At 52.4% G+C, this 19,695-nt stretch overlaps 1 protein-coding gene across 1 annotated transcript in view; it reads right to left on the bottom strand.

The window, feature by feature from the left end:
• LOC100903344 (putative neural-cadherin 2) overlaps positions 1–19,219 on the bottom strand; it is a 57,343-nt gene extending 38,124 nt beyond the window's left edge. The window contains 1 exon segment of the mRNA XM_029113112.1: positions 19,153–19,219. Coding sequence (XP_028968945.1) covers positions 19,153–19,219 — 67 coding nt within the window.
• Positions 19,220–19,695: the final 476 nt, after the last annotated feature.

Here is a 19,695-nt window from a genome sequence, read left to right as displayed (position 1 = left end):
ATTATAATCACTTCCCCCCACAACCGAGGGCTCGAACAGAGGGACGAAGCTTCAGAATCAAGAGGTCAGAGTGCTGAATTAGGGTCGGACGCTGGAGACTTCGGCCGTTCATTGAGAGGGCGTCCGATTATAATTCTCTCAACTCCCCTCTCGCATATTTCCCAGGCCTGGGAGGGGGTGCAAGTCTTCCTAGCGAACGTCAACGTCGACGAACGACGAAATCCACAAGGATTTCTCTCGCTCGCGAAGTCTGACCTCGAATCGCGATTCTTTATTTGAGTCGGAATCGACGCGAAGCAAACTTCCGTGGGAGGGGACGATCCGAATCCGAGACTTCGGAGCGCTCGCCCGCGGGTCCTTTACGGCCAAAACGCATCGTTCGGAACACCTGTTCGTCTTACCGAGGACGGCGGTATCGCGAATTGAACGATTCGTTTGTCTTTGTTTAAAAGTGTGAATTTCCAGAAGTGTTCTTCGCCCTCGAGTAAGTCCGGCCGAGATTTCCAGCTCGAAGGAAGAAGAATGTTAAGAGCAACAAGCGGAGAAGGCACGCCTAAGGAGGATTGATCATGGAGTGTGATAAGAGTCAACATTACGATGGAGATAGACGGCTCAGAAAACGAGACATGTGAATTGCATTCGAGCATCGACTCTCATGGAAGGGCACAAAAACCTTATTGTGGTACGAGCTCTGTGAGTCCCTTTCTGTTCCGAGCCATCTGGGTGAGTACGACTCGGGCAGCATCTCAGCTCATCCCAGAACCTAATAATTAATCTCAATTCAAGTCGCTGACTCATGAATTTGCAAAAGCCAGATGGTCAGATCGCTTAAAGGGATTGAATATTGAGAAAAGTGGAGCCGTGGGTCGAGCCGTGATTTTTCCCCTCGCGAAAATCGAGATTGTCTGGATGAATGACTGACTGGCGAAGAAGCGAACGAGCGCGGGTGATCTCGGCTGAGAAGAGCAGCGGTTTGTCCGACAACGAGTCCCGCCGCAGTCTTGGAGGGCATCACGTTTGGGGGGGGGAAGGATCAGGAATTCCTAGGGGTGCTCCGAGAGGAGCTTCAGAGCGCGTCAATGGATGACTCCGACGAATGCCTCAACAGAATTCCTTTATTGACAGAAGGAGAAAAGGGCAAGGACGATTATCGAAAACTCATTAGAGGGACTTTTCACGGTCTCCGGAGCAGATTCAAAGAACGGGGGGAAAAACGTCCTCCACAAGGAGCAATCGACGGCTGGTGACGGCAGCGGCGTGGCGTCAACAGGAGAAAAACAGGAACATGTGCCGCTTCGAGTCGCGAGTCGCGCACTACCGTTCCGGGAACGTACGAATTCTGGTGGGAGGAAGACCTGGAGACGATTTTGAGAAAACCCTCGAAGAACTCCAGCGTCCAGTTGTTCGGTTTTCTCCTTCTCTCGGCGAGTCGCAATCGAGATCGTCCTCCTGGGCTAGGATCCGTCTGTCCTCTCGATCCAGTCCCCCAGCAATTGAGTGTCTGCGGAGCAGCCGACGCCGATAGCGAAAACGCTTGGCCGATTCCAGGACCGCGGCCAACGGAACGTAAAATTGTGATTCCTCCAAAATTGGAAAAAGTTAACCCGTCAAAATTCACTTTTCTTCTCGCTATTGAAAGCGATCTGACTCAAGTCTCGAGTTGGTCGTCGCAACATTGAACGCGCACAAAGCATGATCCAAAACCCTCAGAATCTGAGCCAGGCTGACTCTAATTAGATAAGGATAGAATTTCCCAAAGCCGCCGCGTATTGTCTGCTCGACCGACGGCTGCGCAGATATCTAATCGGCTGGAAGAACACGGGGAAGAGAATGAACACTCCAATTATCTGCCTTGCTCGACAGAGATGGACCACCACTCTATTGAGTCAGTTTGATATCTATCTGAAGTCCATTTTCTTCCCTTTATAATGGATTGTCACGGTCAATATGCCTGAGGTCTCTTCTCGCGGAGAAGAAATCAAGGCACGTGTGTGAGAAGATGGATTCGGAGTAAGAATCCTCTGAAGGGATTTTTATGACACACCTCCATGCCCTGGATCCGCGTCCGACCACAGGGTCGAGATTCGGCAGGCTTCGATCGCGGGTACTCAACGCTCCCGTCGAGTGTTCCTGGACGGGAGGCCGCGGCCTACGATAGCGTGCTATATACAAAGTATCTTCGAGGGGTTTTTCCGCGTGTGTTTCATCACGGGCTGCTTGAGCTGACGTGCTAGCGTTTTATACCCTTCAACACTCTTATTCTATGTCTATGCATGTCAAGACTCGCCGCCGTCTTGTCGTCATTCCAGCATAGACAAAGCCTGTCTGCGAGGGCAACGGAAGGATCCGCCGCAACAGTAGCGGTGGTGACGACCGACGGTAGCAGAAGCTCAACTCGGTTACGGAGTCTTCTCTATGCCGACACTCCATCATCGTTGATCCTTCTGCTCTTTTACGCGCAGGAGGAAGCATACTCCATTCCGTCGGGGCATCGGGAGTCACGCAAAGCCCTTAGGACCCGGAGACCACGGAATCATTCCCGTATCTATGCTTCCCCATTCAATGTTCTACCGGTGATTCCCATCTGTACTTTTCGAGAGCGAATAAGGGGATGGCCGACCGATCGAGGGAAGGATCCCTCGAGGAGCCGGCGGTGGCAAGTTATTTTCCTACGTATACGGAGACGAGGAGACCCAACGTCGAATTTCATTTGATCACTTGAATCGACAGCCGTGAATAAACCGGATAGTGGATCTCTTGAGGCAGAACTAGTTTCCGGATCGTTCTCGTCGATCGAATGTGAGAAACGAATCACGTCGAGCAGTCACCGTGTTCGGAGGGGAAGTGTCTGAACCCTTCTAGCTTTCGCTTGACCGATATCAAAGCTTCCGCTCTAAGGAACCCTCCTCTCATCGCTTTTTTTCTAATTTTTTAAATGGTCCTAAAAAGCATCGCTCCTCTCGAGAAACGATGACGCTGCTCACGAAGCTGAACAATCGGCTGTCGGATTGCAGTCGGGTGGGGCGAATGGATCCTGCTGAAAGCTCGAGAGGGAGAAAAGAGCTGCCTTAAAAAAGAGAAGATGATCAGTGATGGCTGGGACCTCCTAGAGGAATCAACGCTTCAAGAACTCTTTTTCCATTTCGGCGGCCTCGTCTCTCGCTACGCTTTGGGCTCCCAGGGCTCGGGCTCATACGACGCGACGGTAGTGCGGGTCGTAAGTCTCCGAATATTCTCGATCGGCAGGAACTCCCTCCTTCTCAGGATACATCTCGGGTCGATCCCAAGAAAGGGAACCTGAGGTCGAAATGCGCGGGTTATTGCCTCATTCAAATCGGAAGGAGTTTCCCTAACGGATATTTTTTCCCTCTCGAAAATTCAGCGATGAGACATGAGCACACACCATTAAGATTTTGCGCATGTTGCTACGCATCTACTCTCTTCGTGAACTCATCACTGAATCGATGGCCCGGGTCCTGTCTCACATATCTGAATGAAATAATTCTTCGACAGTTCCTACGAAGAGACCTGCCCGAGGATCTCGAAACGATAACCCTGACGTGAATCTTGACAGCGCTCAACGTCCTAGGGAATGGGGTGAGCTGTCACCGGGCTCTGTGACTCTGGAATCCTACACCGGTCGCTCGGCTCGGAGTCCCGGCGACCGGCGCTGGCGTGAGATTCCGAGCATGAGCAAACAATCGAGAGCATGCAACCGAAAAAAGCTGAGGCATCTTTCCAGCGGGAACACTCTTCCCGGTTCAGCATAGGAAATGGGTCCATGTGGCGTACCGATAACCGGCGAAAGCAAGCGAACTCTCGGACCGGCAATGACCACGTCATCGCTGTCAAGAAGGAAACGCGCGTTTAGCTTAAAGAGGGTCTTCAAACGGAATCCCTCGCTGGAGGGCCCCGAATGAATGAGAGATAATGTAGGAGCGAGAACTCCATGAGGAATGTCTTCCTTCCGTTCGCAACAACCAACCGAGCGATCACTACTACTACGACGACCACCGCCACCAGTGCCCCGCTCACAGGAAAGGCTTTTCTCACCACGGAACAAGACTGTGCTTTGTCAGCAGCTGAAGCGAGCGTGTGCAGCAACCGGCCAATGTCTTGACGATCAAGACGCAACCTCCCGCTGTTCTCGCCTGGATTCTCGTCTGCTCGCTCGTCCTCGTCCCTTATCCACCCGAACTGAGGGAGCATTCCCTCGCTCAGCAGCCGTAGTATTTCGCGGAGAATGTCCCGGTGGAAGTTCGTCCGGAGTCTATGAGCGCGAACATAATATTCCTTCAGTCGGTGACGGAACCGTCGAGTAATGGACGATCGGCGATTGAAACAGAAATGTTGAGCCTGTAATTCCGGAGGTGTTTCTGTTACCTACGAGATGTTGGGTATATCTCGAAAGATTTTGCGGCCAGGAAGGGGGTCGGGTTGAGGCTGGGGTCAGCTGGGACCGAGTGATAGTTCTCAGTCTTATTGAGACCTCCGTATGCTGAGCACAACTCGATCGGCCGGCGACCACCTTCGGGAGATATATCTCGCGATCGAAAATCAGTAAACCCGTCCAACTCTCACGGATACGTCTCCTCTGAGAATCTCCGAGGAACGGGGAATGGGTCGAAAATATCACGAGAGAAATATCCACTTGGAGTCTGTGGTCGAGTGTACAAAATTAAAACGGTGCTTCCAGCAAGGAGATTGGAGGACAGACTTGAGGAAAATTTCCTCCTCTGACTCCACCGCTAGAAACACAAGGAGCTCTCGAAACTTCGAGGGTACTTGAAGCAGCAATTACGAACTTGACGTCGGCGACCAGATTCCGCTGATTCATACCGGTCACTCAGATATTGCTAACACGCACGAGATTCCGTTTCATTCCGGTACAGCTGACCTTACAGCTACATCCTCAAGCCGACAGAAGCGCCTCGCCGACCATCGAGTTTCTCGACTCCCTGATGGGATCGGTCGTAAATGGAAAATCGCACGTTGATGAACACTTCGAAAACGGAATCGAGTTCGAATCAATTATTCGGCTCGGTAGGAGTACAGAGAGCCCCTGACCACAACTCCAGGATGACCTTCTCTCCGACGTTCACTGAACATTACTCGAGCGGGCGGACTTGAACGCACTTGAAGCCCTCCTTTCTACTCGGTCGGAAAGCGTGATAGTTTATGTCCGAGGGGCTCTCGGTGATGTCATTAGGACCCTGTATTAAGTCGGCACGAGGTGAGAGCTCGGACGGCGCGAGTGCTTCTATTTGGAGCTCTGGTCGGTATTCGTTGCCGCCAAATTGGAGTCTCGCACCTCGGAGTCACAGTGGGGAACTGGCGGAACCAGTGGACTGCTTCCGATTATCTGATTATCTTTCCGAGAGCCGAACGACGAGAAGGAACACGACTGCGGGCGAAGGAGAAACGAAACGAGTGAGGCGAGCGGACCGCTCCTCCGCGGAACGTCGGTTATAATTCAGACCGCCAGCTCCGCTCCGTTTGATCCGACCGCCCCTCCGACTGTCCGACTCATTGCGCTGTGTGAAGGGGCAGCTGCGCTTTTCGAGAGCTGACCGACCAATTGCTTTGAATTTCAATGACAAACCCGACGGGTTTCGGAATTTCGACCGAGAGATTCGCTCCGACCCCGAGCTTGAACTTCCCTTGACGCACCGGAATGCAATGTAGAGCGCTGTGTGTTCTCTCGAACCTATCGATCAACTCTGGAACTCCGATACTTTCTGTGCGACACATTCGCGATCGAGAGGAATGAAGTTGCTCCGGCTAGAAGTGATTTATTTCAAAGGCTCGGAATCCGGCAAAGCTTCCGAAGTCGATCTAAGGCTTCTCTTACCCGATCTCGATTTGCTCAGGGCCGACGAGGGATGTGTTAAAAAGTGGAAGGTATAGCTTTATACCTCGACTCAGATTGTGTTTAGCCCCTCCGTGGAGTCGCCGGATCTAATCCGAAGCCAAGTCAGGAAGAGAGAAGAAAAAGAAAGGTAAGAACACGGAGGACGAAACCCAATCTCGAGGAGTCGACTCAATAAAGAGACTCTGAAACCCCCTCGGTGACATAACTTCTCGGCTGGTCCTACGGCTTGCCTGTTTGGACCCGACTCTGATTCGTTCTCCGCGGTGGGAATCTCCCACAGGAATTGTCGTCGGCGAGCACCGAAGAGAACACGGCTCCTGTCCCAGAACAGGAGAGAAACTTGGAAAGGATGTTCTTCATGAAAGTCGGCTAGACTCGTTCCGTTTCGTCAATATGTGTGGGTCGGGGTGTGAGCATGAGCTCTAGCGGGCGATATTCTTGCCGAGCTTTCCGTGATGATTGATGAAGATGCGATTAGGTATTTCTAGAGAGGCCCATTTCTCGACCGTGCATTCAGATAGAGATCGAAGGGCGCTAAATTTTTCCCTCAACTCGGAAAAGCGGGAGGAATCCGCCACGCGGGAGCCTATCGAGACCACGATCCTTCCCGGGAGCGATCCCCGAAAAGTCAGATGCCTCTCGAACTCGTTAAACTCAACAGCGCGGAGAATCCATGAAGAGCTTCTTAAGGGAAAAGATTCTTCAGAAAAGGGAGAGAAAGAGCTCAAGCGGGCTGAATATGGGAAAGTTATCTGCGTCGCGCTCGCTGAAACAAAATTAAAAACTCGTTTGCGTCCTTATTATCCGAACGACCTTTGTGCTCCGTGCGCTGTCATTATGATGAATACATTCAGCCGCGGACAACGAGGGGATATAGGAGGACGCCGCCGACGTCCGTTCCTCTCATCTCGTTGTTGTTCCCAATTGACCAGCGAGTCGTTCTTGTCGTGATGAATCGTCTCCTTGGTCGTCTGTCCCGCGACGGCGAAGGTCGTTCCCGATGTCTCGGCCGGAAAAGCCAGACCATTCGATCCTGTGCGAGTCTGAATCGTTGTTCGCCTAGGACAGAGCGGAATATACGTACCATCTCAATAGTTTCTGGAGCGATTCCGAAAGTTCAAAAAGGCTCCCGCATGATCGGGATATCGGATTGTCTGTGCGTCAATTCATTCATGAGCGCGCGCTCCATATCAATCGTCATTGAGAGCGTTCCTTCTCGACAGGGCTTTTCCCCGTCGTTCGACTCCCTCGGAGTTTCATCTCCGGAGAGCAGACCAAATCATCTGTAGGTCTCCGCGATTCTACGGCCGTGGATTTCGCCGCGTGCTGGAAAGATGCAGACGCCTCGCAGACGTCCGCTACCAAATTGGACAGACTTAAAATCAGAGGGGAAAACTGTAGTTTACTGAGACATGATTCAGAGCAGACCCTTCTAGCAAGTCAGTCCTCTAAACTTTCCCGCTGCCGATCAGGGCTGAGCAATCCACGCGGAAGGGCAACAATTATTCCGACTTCCTTTCGAGCGACCGGGCGATCGAATAGGTGACGCTTTCAAGTTCACTTGAGCCGACGCGACGGGATGCATGAGTCCAGGCTGAAAACTCTGCCGGAGCGCACAGACTCTGTTTTGGGTGAGCTGCCGTCGGAATTCCGGTGCCGCAGGGATTTAACACGGGGACTTCGATCCACCACCCGCACGCGCTTTTCTCATGGGACAGACTCAAGTGAACCGCATGAGACAGCTGTAGTTCTGCTGTCTTCAGGTTCTTCTGAGTTATCAAGTTCACATTTCTCATTTCAAATGGAACTTCCACTTCAGAGGCGAGTATTCTCAGCTGATATTATTGGTTTCTTTCTCCCTTTGCCGTAGTAGTCTCTTGATGTCGCGAATCATTCTCGAGGAGGGTTCTTCGTCGAGTCCCCGTTTTCTGTTCCCGGGATCCGAAACCGGCGGCGCCCACCCTTACAGCCTTGAGCGGCGGCGGCTCGCGTGTATTTCCTTGACTCATCTGCTCTGGGAACCCCGGAGCTTATCGGAACGTGTGAATCTCCAGCGTAGTTTCTTGCCGTCGTGAGGTGTCCATCGGTTTTCGTCAGGTTTCCCGGCAAGGTTTCCTGCAAGGTTTCCCTTCTGACAAAACACGGTAGTTTTGAAGGGCCATTCGGGTCCGCACGTCGAACTGATATGTGCGTCGGTCGATGTGGCTCGAACAGTGTTTTTTCACTCGGAAGAAAGCGACGACGTCGTGGGGAAGAAAGGGATCAGTGCCCTCTAGAGGAAGGTAATTAGAGATAACGGTACATAAGGCTTCAGCATAGAGTAAACAATGAGATAGCAAAGGGTTAACAACGGTGAAGCAAATGTACGAGAATTAGTGGAAGATCTGGAGAAGAACCGATTCATATTATTTGTTTTTCGCACTCATAGCGAAACGCTTATCGAACTCCAAGGAATCTGGTCCCAGAGAGTGTGGGTGCCAGCGCGTGAGATTCTTTTAGCGAGCGGTAACGATCCTTATACTCTGAGCTGGAATGGTATGTACCTTGTAATATGTCGTCGGCCTGCTCCTGCGCTCGATGAATCTGGAACGAGCGACCTCCGGCATCGCCTCCTCCTGGAGCACAGGCCAATCGCTCGGTCGGTCGATCAATCGCTCGGTCGGTCGGTCGCCCAGCCAGCGGGTCACCGCTTCGTCGTGATGTTCGGAGTCGCACCCCCTGGAAGAAAAAAGCTCCCTACTAAAAATCAACGCTTTCCTTCCATCGTTTAGGGCGTTTTTAGCACGTTCATGGCACAAAGTACTCGAACGGGTGTCTTCTACTAGTTTTCCGATATGCTCAATTTTCAAAGTTTTTAGAAGATCATCTAGAGTGAGAGCGAAACAGCTCAGAAAATGATTTACTCTAGGCGAGATAGCGTTCAATACGCGGAGCACTGCAGGCGGTACCGACGGCGCTTTCTTGCTTCTCCGCAAAACAAGAATCTTCCGCCGAGTTCCAGCGATGCCCTCGCGGGAATTACTTTCTCGTAAACCTGTGTGTCATCATGCTGTGGCTTGCAGAACATGGGTAGCGAATAAGAACGGACCAGAAACTGAATAGCAGTCTCTCGGTGATCGACTGAGCCGATGTAATGAACGAACGAACCCGCTTCTAGATGACAAATGACGACGGCCTGGTCCCTCTTCCCCCTTACCGTGGTAATTAGTTCGGGCTCTGTTGTGATCTTCGTGCTTTATTTGTCCTCGAACAAATATGTAGAGACTTAAAGTTTGCTTCCGTTGGAGACCGAGGAACGTCCCGAGAAATTAATAAGAGAGGAGACTGAACGAGAGAGAGAACATGGAATGCTCACGATAAATCGGAGACTTGGGCACAATATTGAGGGCGGTGCATTCCTCGTTCATAATTAGGAGCTCGGAGGACAAGCGATACTTCCAGCGTCGCTCCGCGGTACGAACCGGGCGGGAAATTCAAGGGAATCCTCACCTTCCTCTCATTGGTTTTCGCGTGCGAATGCCCTCGGATGGAATTCAATGCGGGCGAGTCTCTCTGTGAGAGCGCCCCGGAGGCTCGGATAGTTTCGCAATCCTTTGACGGAGTTGTCATGTTTCAATGTTCGAATCAATGACGCCGGCTTCCGTTCGCTCGTTCCTTCCTTCGACCGCACGCACACAGAAAGTCCCGTCTTCTGATTCATTCGTCTTTTTTATTCTCTCGCGGGTCGCCTCTGCTCCAGAGCTGACTTGCTACAGTATTGCAAAGACACTTTTTGCTTCATTTCCTTCGCAGACATTTTTTCCTCAGCTCACACCCTTGCAGCGGCCGTTGCCGTCGCGGTGCCGGGTCATAAGAAGCCCTCGGCCATTTCTCTGGCTTAGCAATGAGGAGCCTTCGCTGATAAGGTAAGTGCAGCCGACGCCCGTCACATTCAAAATGGAGTTCTCTTGCTGCTCCCACTGGCGAGAGAGAGCTGAGCTCACTTTCGGCCCGAGGTTCTGTTCCTCGGCTCATCCGTTTCCGGCAACCTGCGAAACATACGTATGAGGTGCACATATTTGTCCAGCCATCTGCGGTCATCTATCAACAATCACATGTATCATTGATCAGTACGTTCGGAGCGTATGATCGGGACTTCGCACTCGGAGACGACGGGGAAAAACCATAGTCGAAGTTTTTGATTGTGACTCCGATGCCCCTTCGGGATTATGACGTGTGAAATTTGATGAAACCAGATCACCTCGAGTCTCGGTCTAGGGGTTGCAGAACCACCCTGGAAGGAGCGCTGAGCTAGGATGCAAAAAAATGGGTCGGGAACTCACAGTGCGTCGTTTGAGCGACGCTCCCTGATTAGCTCGGAGCTCGAATGAAATGCAGATGATGATGATGTGCTCGGAAAGACTCCGGTCATCCCGTGTGGTCAAAAAATCCGCTAAAACGCGACGGTCCCGTGGGAAAAGGTCGACGGCACGAGAAGCGCACTGGTCGAGCAGCTTCTCTTTGAAGCAGGGTTTGCATAAGATGACAACACGTGGAGACAGCTGGATGCACACCGTGAGGCCATATACCGCTGTTTCTCGTTCAAAATCGCCTTGTTGAACTCAGCTGGGCCCGTCAGCCTTCATCCATGGTATGAGGCTTCCGTTAGAGATTGGCCCTGTCCTGTAGACTCGAATACTCTTTCCGAATATCCACCTCGCTGAGCCGGCAGACGGAACTTGCAGAACGCGAGAATAGACCCCTCGAAAGGAGCAAAGTCTCCACAGTTTCGATCGGAGCGAATATCCGAGTGAAACCAAACACACGTGCACCGAAAGCGAGTCGCTGTCCGGACTCGAGCGGGACGGCGGTGCGCGCGGTGGCTGGCGGCTCGTTGGAGGAGGCCGGAAAGAAAAGAGAACATCTTCCACAGAACGGCCATTGTGATGCGAGCATTAAGCACCTGATGACGGCCAAGTCCGCTGCTCGCCCAACGTCGCGACAGTAACGACCTTCTAATGAGACCAAAACTTGTTACTAAACCGGCTTGAGGAGAAAGGATAGAGGGATAGAGAGACAGGGAGTGGCCATGGGAGATAGCTGCAAGTGTTGGCAAGTGAATTTTGATGCTAAGCTCCCTTTGATGAATGCAACTTCCTTCTATATGGGCGACGAGTTCTCCCTCAGTGGTGAGATCATTCAGCTCTGGCCCGGGAATTCCCTAGGAATCACGCATAATTTCCTCGAGACTCCCCAACTGGGCCGCCCAGCGAGCTCTCCGGGTTTCTCTTCGCAGCCCCTGAATTCTTCTCGCGAGAACCCGATCGACGAACTGCTTAGCCGGGACCGCGAGCTAGTGGCAAACGTTGAGATCATCTCCGTGAGGGGCCGATGCTGTTCTGAGGGATTTTCCAACTTCACGGAGGTGAAGTTCCCGGGCAGCTTTATTAGAAACGCGACGTTCATCGTTCTCGAGGAAACTCCGGTGCCCCATATACGACGGCAGGCCGAAGAGCCGATTAAATTGGCGCCCTAAACATTAATGACGGACTTTTATCATTCGGATCACTGAGTACTCCAACTCTGAGAGAGAGCGTGTCTCTCATTCCGGCGGGTGGTCGCTCGCTCGCTCGCTCCGATGTGATCGCTCGGTGCTCCGTGGGAGAGCTCGTCTTCACTTCCCAGCGCTCCGTCGTGCTTCCGTCTTCTGCTGATTTGAGAACATCCTCGTGTACGTTCCGTTCATTAGACACCCTCTCTCGCGATCAGCCCATCCGCTTCGCCGCCCGCTCCTCCTTCCTCCCTTCTCGAACAAGAATGAGATGTCACCCATTTCTCGATTCTCAGCTCGACCAATATCAGTTTGATAGACTCGGCTTCATGATCATCTTCCTCGGAGCGATGGCTCCAGATCGAAAGAAGAGCCCCACCGTTTCAACCTCCGACGCAGAGGAGAGAACTGCGTTCGAAAGAGAAGATTTTACTCCGGGATGTCCTCGCCGTCTTATCACTACATCCGTACCTTCTTGAATGGGATAAAAACTCCGATATCTTAAAATCTTCTCCTCATATCTCTATTCCGTTTCCGACTTGTCGCAGGCTCGCTCTCCGACATTCAAATTCAGGAAGTTTTCGTCTTTCTTCTTCGAGCCTTTCTTGACTTCTCAGACAGTGGATGAGTTGCGACTCCTTCCCCTTGCGCGTGTCGCTTAACTCACTCCGACGAGGAAAGGTCCGCCCGAACCTCAATACTCGCCCATCGAGACGCTGCCCGGGGTCTGCACGGGACGCGTCCGTCCGGATCGAGTATCAAGAACTGTCGTCACGGCCAAATCTGTGTTTGTGTGTGTGCTTTACAAAAAAGTGTCTTCTGCGTTCCTCGGCTTTGTATCGGAAATCAATTGCGACGACAATCGCTTGCCGCGTCTTCGACGGCGTCGTCGACGAGTGACGGCCCCCCGAGTCGAGAGTGACAAGGAGGAAGCTCCCGCCGTTCAAAATGAATGGCAACGGGGGCCGAAATCAAGCGGGCCGCTTTCGGGTCGATAGTTCGTCATATGAATCGTCTCGTATCGAGAACGTCGAGTACTCTGTCGGTGCATCCCTCAACTTCGATGTTCGACTTCGGATAGGAATAGTGCGCTTCGAATGAATCGCTTGATGGCCTTCAATTCGAGATCGAATGGGCCCGGGGATATCGATGTTCCCGGTGCTACATGGGGCGATCAGGGTCATGTAACAATCGACTGAAGAGATACACTCATTAAAATTGTATAATACGCTAAATTGATTACGTAAAGGGATCGGATGCTGTAGCGAGCAAGCCCGATTCGCTTTGAAGTGGAGCGACGCTCATCTTGATGGGAGGCGTTCTTATCACCATGGATTGTCAGCGAGCTCCATCAGTAGGTATTTTCGTCGGATTAGTATAGAAGTCGGAATTATGATCATCGATCATCTTATAGAAGCAATGAATTCCAGGCCAGCCGCTCCTTTCGAAGTAGTCTCCTGCCAGAATTGACTCGAAACTCGCGCAGCCAAAGAAGCGCTTACGGTGGCGTATTTTTTTACAACCTGGCGATAAGCTTCGCACGAGGACCCATGTCGGAGTCATCTGAGCAGCGTCGATGGATAATCGAGCTGGTTCGATGATGAATGATGATGAACTCATTTTCCGTCATATTCCCGGTGAGGTACCTCCTTTTTCTTCGACCGAAGCTCTTTGAGGTGGGAGATATAAGCCTGGTTTCGAGAATTTCAAGCAGCAGAGATCCGACCTCTGCGGAGCTCACCTGGGTAATTGAGTGATGTGAATGGAGCAAGCCGTCCTGGTCGAACGTGAGACGGTGACGTTCTCAACGAAGCTGTCGCGTCACTTAGATTGTGTCCGGACAGAAAAAAGCAAATCGCGTAAAATCTGGAACGTGCGCACGGCCGACTGACCACTTGATTACGTGCGTGGGGAGCTGGCTCTGTTAAGAGGTCTTAACGAAGGAAGCTTCATCCGCCGGGAAGCGCCCCGGGCCAAATTGCTGAAACTTACTAAGGAGTCAGTCTGCTTAAACTCGTCGGCTCCCGAGAACACCGAGAAATCCCCTCTCATAGAGCTACACTGACCGTTCGATCCCATCAGTCGGGGCAATACGAGAAAACTAAACACTGAGAGCCGTTCAATCAGGCGACCGATAGCTCTCCGTACGGATTAGGCGCCGGTCGAATATTTATCGCTCCCTCGGATCTTACTCCGAACGATTACGCAACCTTGGAGTCTTCCACCGATTCCGGTGAGTCCCGAGAGCGATTTGGCAGACACGGTTGGATCTGAAAATAAGCTGAACTCTTTCATCCAGGTCGATCGTTCAGCAAAAGTAGCCAGAAACCAAGTTCCGGAATTAGGTGACGATTGTTGAACAGATGATGGCATCAGCCAGGCGGAAGTAGCAGTTTACGTCGTCCGAGGACAGGCGCTCGTTAAAACGAATTGTCTTTCCTGACGGAAGCGACTCAGCGACAAAAACGAACAGGGGAAACAGGAAGAACATCGACGAAGAGGTGGGCAGGGAAAGAGGAGAGGGAACGGCGGATACTGTAACCTGCGACGAGATACGGCACCGTGGGGGCGGTGGAGTCTTGTCAGTCGCTTTGGGCTGGGTCGGCTATCTGTCTCTCGTGATGGCGGATCCGCCCACGGGCTCAGAAGTCATTCGTTCATGCGACTTCCATCCCACTGGCAAGCGAAATCCGAAAGTCGAATCAGAGAAGCATTGGTCGAAGTCATTACGCTCCTTCGTCACGAGCGAATCGGGGATAGCTTCGCGCGTGGAAGAACCCCCGGAGTCCGAGCCCCGCTCCGGCGAGTAAGGAGCTCGAGAGCGCATCCTCGTCGCTCATTTCGTGCTTGAATCGCTTCCCGACAGAGACTTTCTGGCTCTGGGTATTCCGGCGATTGTTGAGAGATCTCGAATTCATACGGCGCGGCGTAAGAGACTTCATTCATAAATTCCTTTCGGAAAAACACGATGATGGAACTCGACAGGTTCGAGTATGCGGAGCAAATTGGTGTGGGAGCAGGCTGAGGTCTCATGAGACGCCAGGCGTCGGCGTCGTGTCGTCTAGCCCTGAGTACGAATGGCGGTTAGCGTAGAACTGGGTGACGAAAAACAAGGGCATCCTCAGCGCCAACGACCACTTCCTCAACAAGGAAGCGAAGAATTATGTTGGGCTGCTGTCCCACTCCAAGTCACTGTTTCGCACCGAATCGTAGAGAATGTCTGAAATTCTACTTTCTTATAAGAATTCGAGAAATTGGGCTCCCGGGGTCTCGCTTCGACTCATAATAGTCAATAACGGACTTCGTTCAATGTGATCCCGAAGTCGGTGCAGGTATATGGGTCGTGTAGGGTTCCTCATTCAGTCACGAGGTCTCGTCTCGCAGCTCGCTCGAACACAAAAAATGGAGCATCGTGTCAGTGAGTCGTCCCGCCACGGAAAGTTCCACCGAAGACGAAAGAGTCGAACCCCTGTCCGACTTCCAGACGAGTGATTGGGTAAGCCGTGCTCCATCTTGGCGCTTGGCAGGTGGGGAAATGTATGTACCCAGCTCCGCGAGCGGGTCGATTCTCAGAGAGGCTCTGGAGAACCTTTCCCTCCAGATACCGGATGGGGAATGAGCATCGGAAGTTATGACATCCAAAGACGAAATCGCAATTCGTCCAGTGGAGCCGATCCCAGATCGCAACGATGCCGTAAACAGCGAGCTCCGGAGCGTTCGAGCTCCGTTCATCGGATGACACTGTGCCTGCTGGCAGCCTGCACCGAAGTGAGAGTCTCTGAAGAAAATGTCCGCTCACGACGTTCAGAGACGCAATGATGCAGAACACCGTCTCGCGCGCAGCCAAGGGCACGGACGGATTCTTCACTTCTGCGAGGACGAAAAAAACGGTGAGGAAATCAGGTTAATGAAATGCAGTTCGCTAGAGGTCATGAACGCAGCGATTATGTTCAGAGTCCGCCGATACGGCAGCGATAAGTGCAGGAAATCCTCAGAATTCTTGACTATCAAGAGTTTGAGCTTGATTTATAAAGCTTGAGAACATCGAGGGATAATTCGAGAGGCGCCGCGTTTTCAAGAGCTCCAGAGTTCGAGCAGGCGCTTCCCCGACATTGTTTCGAGGTCTCGTCACGTGTTGCGCTGAGCTGATTGTGAGGGTGATATGGTGCTGTTTTTGACACGAGAGCAACTTCAAGCAAAACACTTCCGCGATGCTTTGATGAGAACTCCCGGCTTTTTCCCGGCGCTAGCTGAGGAAGACAGGTCGAAATCGGCGCGCAGTGCGAAACGACGGGCGCGCGATGGAGGCTCGACCGATGGCTGCCGTAAACGTTCCGAGAGTACGTGTAGTTCCGTGTAGGACGGCTTAGAAATGGATGTAATTAACTTCATGAATAGCGAGTACCATACGTCGTATTTTCTCCCTTCGCCTCGCGTACTGCAGGGTAGAAGCAATCTATTCGAAGGTGTAATGCATCAATTATTCACATCCGAGCGAATCCGCGGGGCCCGGCAGGAAACCGTTGCAGATCGAAGGCCGAATGATGATACTGTGAAGCAAGACGTAAATCGAGTCCGCAGATATCGAGAGCTGCGCCCATTCCCTATTTTCCAGTCTGCGTGACTCAACGATCATGTGTGGCCCTGTTTGGAGTCGGCCGCTGAGATTTCTGGATCGATATCTAGTCGGTGAGGGAGAAGTGCATCATGGAGTCCGGCAACTCCAGGGCAACGGTGCTCCTTATTCACATAAACTCTCCGGCCGTAATTATCGACGCGTGCAGGCAGCGGCCTTTGATTATGAACATCAAGCGAGAGAAAGAAGGTTCGCGTGCATTGGGCGTCTTGTTGCTGCATGGATGTGTAAGGCCGTATTATTCGCAGACTTCTCCTTCCGCGTTGTCGCCAGCTCCGTCGTCGTTGTCGCCAGCTCCGTCGTCGTTGTCGCCATCATCATTTGAACCACAATCACACTGGTGTACGAATGGACGGCGAGTCTCGGGATGGACGTTGGAGAGACAAACAGACGATGACATGGCGGTCAGCTCTGATTGCAAAGCCTCCTGATGGAACGAATGGAAGCCGGCGGCTTGCTGGCTCCACTGAGGGAGCGGCCGCGGAGAAAACTGAGGAAATGGCCGTTGAAAACGAGCCCGCGCATGCTGTTCCCACGCCGCTGCGCCGTTCAGATACGGGAGCTCGCAGTAGAGTCATTCGCTATGATAAAGGTGACTCACGTGATTATTTTCCCTCACATCGCCGAACAGTGCGGCGGCTGATTCGACCGTTCATTCGTTCTGGGCGTCTGCTGAATTTTGGAGGGCGCAATGCCCGGATTATCACGGAGCGCGGAATGTGTCCTAGTTGAGTTGAGATAGACGCTCGTATAGTATATAGACTGCGTGGCGACCACACTCCCAGCGGTTGGCGCAACCCGCTTGAGGGTCGTTGTGCGATGCTTCCCAGGTCGAAGAAGGAAAAATCCCGTTCGGGGTCATGGAATGTCGATTCGCGATCGGATCAATGGTATTCTCTCGGCGCCCCCTCGGAAGATGTAATTATCGAATAACTCATGAGCAAGTGGGCAGGAGAATCAATCTTACCGGCTTTATTAAGCTCGATGGAGTTTGGCTTCAGAGTGTTCAGAGTTCGTTCCATCCAATCATTCACCGGAGAAGCATAGTTATCGGTCGGAGAGAAACCGCAGAGGAAAATCAACTATACTGGATTTCACCATCGGAGGCGGATTGAGCGCTTTTCAGCGAATTTCCTCCACGAGAACTCGGCTCATGCGAGGCGAACCAGAACAGAACGTGAGCGCGATGAGATCCGTATCAATCTTCGACAGCCGCCGATATCGAGTCATCAAACGCGCAATCCGGCGTCATCCGTGTCACCGATTCCGGTTTCGAACAGGTCGCGGTACTGCACCAGGCCGCCCGGAACCCATTCACTTTCCAAACCCGCTACGAGATATCTTCGGCCATCGGCTGGTTGAGACATCTGCTAATCGAGCCCAGTGCAGAGAGTTCTACCATTTTCACGCGACCGCCCCCAAGATTAGACAATGGACGAATAAATGAAAAATGGCGAAATACGTTTCCTTGACATTCCGCGATCGTTCCGGTCGTCCTTTGTGCAGTGCAGCACGCGGTCTTCGTTTGAATGTCTACTCCAATACCGTCCATCCTCGCTCGTCGTAGGGGAGGAAGGGAGAGAGAAAACGCTCTGCTTCTCCGGAACAACATACAGCCTCCGGACAAAAGACTAGCAACGCTCTTTTTTTGCCCGATAAGCTTTGATTCAATTGAACGGTTCAAGGAGGAGCGCCAGAGATAGAAATAAAGCGGAGAACAGACCGAGCGGATGAAGGGGACGTCGTCGTCGAGAAAAAAAAACCTAAAAGAAACTTCAAAGAGAATGAACGCGTAAGGTTTCGCGTTGCTCGTCCCTTCTCAATCTCGCTCCCCCCCCCCGCGGACGATGTGGACCGCCACGGCGATCAGACGAAGGGCGACCGGAACACAAACTGCAGATCATTCGGATTCCTCTGTTGTTTCAATCAGATGCTGATGACGGGGGCAACTCCGACTTCCGATGAGACGATGTGAGCCGAGATTCTAGAGCGAGCAAGAGAACAGACACAACGATGGATTGTGTCGGCGTGGCGGCGGCACGGGGGAAGGAACGTCATCTCATGAATCTCGAACCCGCTCCTCTGACAGCTGTCCTGGAGCATGACCCGGGCCAAAAACTTAATTTCCTTCTGGAGTCGGTGTCTATTCATGAGATCCGATCAGTGACGTGCGCCATCCGCTTGAAACGAACGAATTTCTCGGCAGCGGACAGTCGAAATAAGGGCAATAAGGGAATGAGTCGGGGGACGATGTGAACTTGCATTCCTCGAGATTTTCGAACAGGTTATCCGGATCAAATTCGAGAGAAACAAGATTGGCTCAACACGAGGTCCCCGAGGATCACAAAAGCATTGGGAATACTTCCCTGGGACAACCGAAATAATTCCCCATGGCGACCCATGGCAAACCCTGGCGGACATTTCCAGCTGCGAGATATTGTTCCCCGCTAACGAGCAACTTTGCAGGGATTCCGAACGTTCTGCGGTTCAGAATGAAAACGGTCTCAAACTTTTCCCCGCGGGATCAAGCGAGAGAAGCGCGTGGTTTGTAGATTGTGTGGGGGACGAGAGTCCCCGAGTACGGCCCACCGATGCTGCGCCGTGAGCTTTCTCTCGGCGGGAATGGGGATGAGGAGGGAAATGTCTCCCTGCGCAGGGGGCTGCCTCTAGCCTCGGCCTTCGGTCGGCTCGGTCATTGTCTGTCGGAGTGGTCATTAGCTGTGAAGTAGTCTGGATGTCCCGGAAGGGAAACCTTTAGAGGAAGTTGTCACAGGTTCTCTCTTTTTCTCTTTCAAGCGCGGTATCCTAAAAATTCGAGACCATCTTCCTACTTCGGAATCACTTCGCAAACCATCCGAGAGGATAAAGAATTGGTCCTCAAGTGGTAAGCTCTTCTCCGAATCGAAAGGAACGTTTGAAATTGAACGCACGTCCTGTGTCAGGAGGAACCTCAGGCTCGGTAGAACTCTCAGCCGGGTCAAGAATAGAGATCGCCCGCTGCCGATCCGCGCCAGTTGGCGCTAGAGTGCTGAGCATGCTGCCCACGTCCAAATCGCCACAAACCATAAACAGAATAGACTGCGCATCCCTGCTCTAAACGACGACCTGGCTTACCGTCTCTAACTTCGCAGCTGTTCTGGAGACGATACTTTTTGTCCCGCATCGTCAAGGACGCCGTCATCTTCGGCGCAAGATCGTAGCAGTATGGCTCGACCCAGGCTGGGGACGCTGAACGAGGGAAGACTCCGGCGAATCACGAGTTTACGTGCGTGGACGCTCAAATCCGTCGCTCCTAAGATACACAGCCAAGACTGAGGAGCGTCTCCTGACAGTATGAGGTCTCAGCACAGTCGAAAGATGATCAGGGTATCCTAGTCAGTGGCGTAAATAGACCGTGCAGCGTCCGGGGCGCATACCACGGATTCCGCTGCTCCCTCGGAAAAGCCCGGCTCTTTCGAGCGCCAATTGAAGAAGTGGCGCCCCTCGGAAGTTCTCTCGCGAGCTTTTCTCTGTTTTATCGTCGGCGCACGGGTCCCCCTTTCCCCCTCGCTCATTGCTCGTAGTAGTTCAGCATTGGGTGGGAGGACGAAGAGAATTATTCTTGATTAATGCTCGGTGATAAGCTCCATCCAGGAACCTGCGAGGGATAGGAGTCCT

Source organism: Galendromus occidentalis, unplaced genomic scaffold (genome assembly GCF_000255335.2).
Source record: "Galendromus occidentalis unplaced genomic scaffold, Mocc_1.1 scf7180000076319, whole genome shotgun sequence".
NCBI lineage: Eukaryota > Metazoa > Arthropoda > Arachnida > Mesostigmata > Phytoseiidae > Galendromus > Galendromus occidentalis.
Note: the sequence above shows the minus strand (reverse complement) of the source record. Positions and strands in the feature narration are given on the sequence as shown.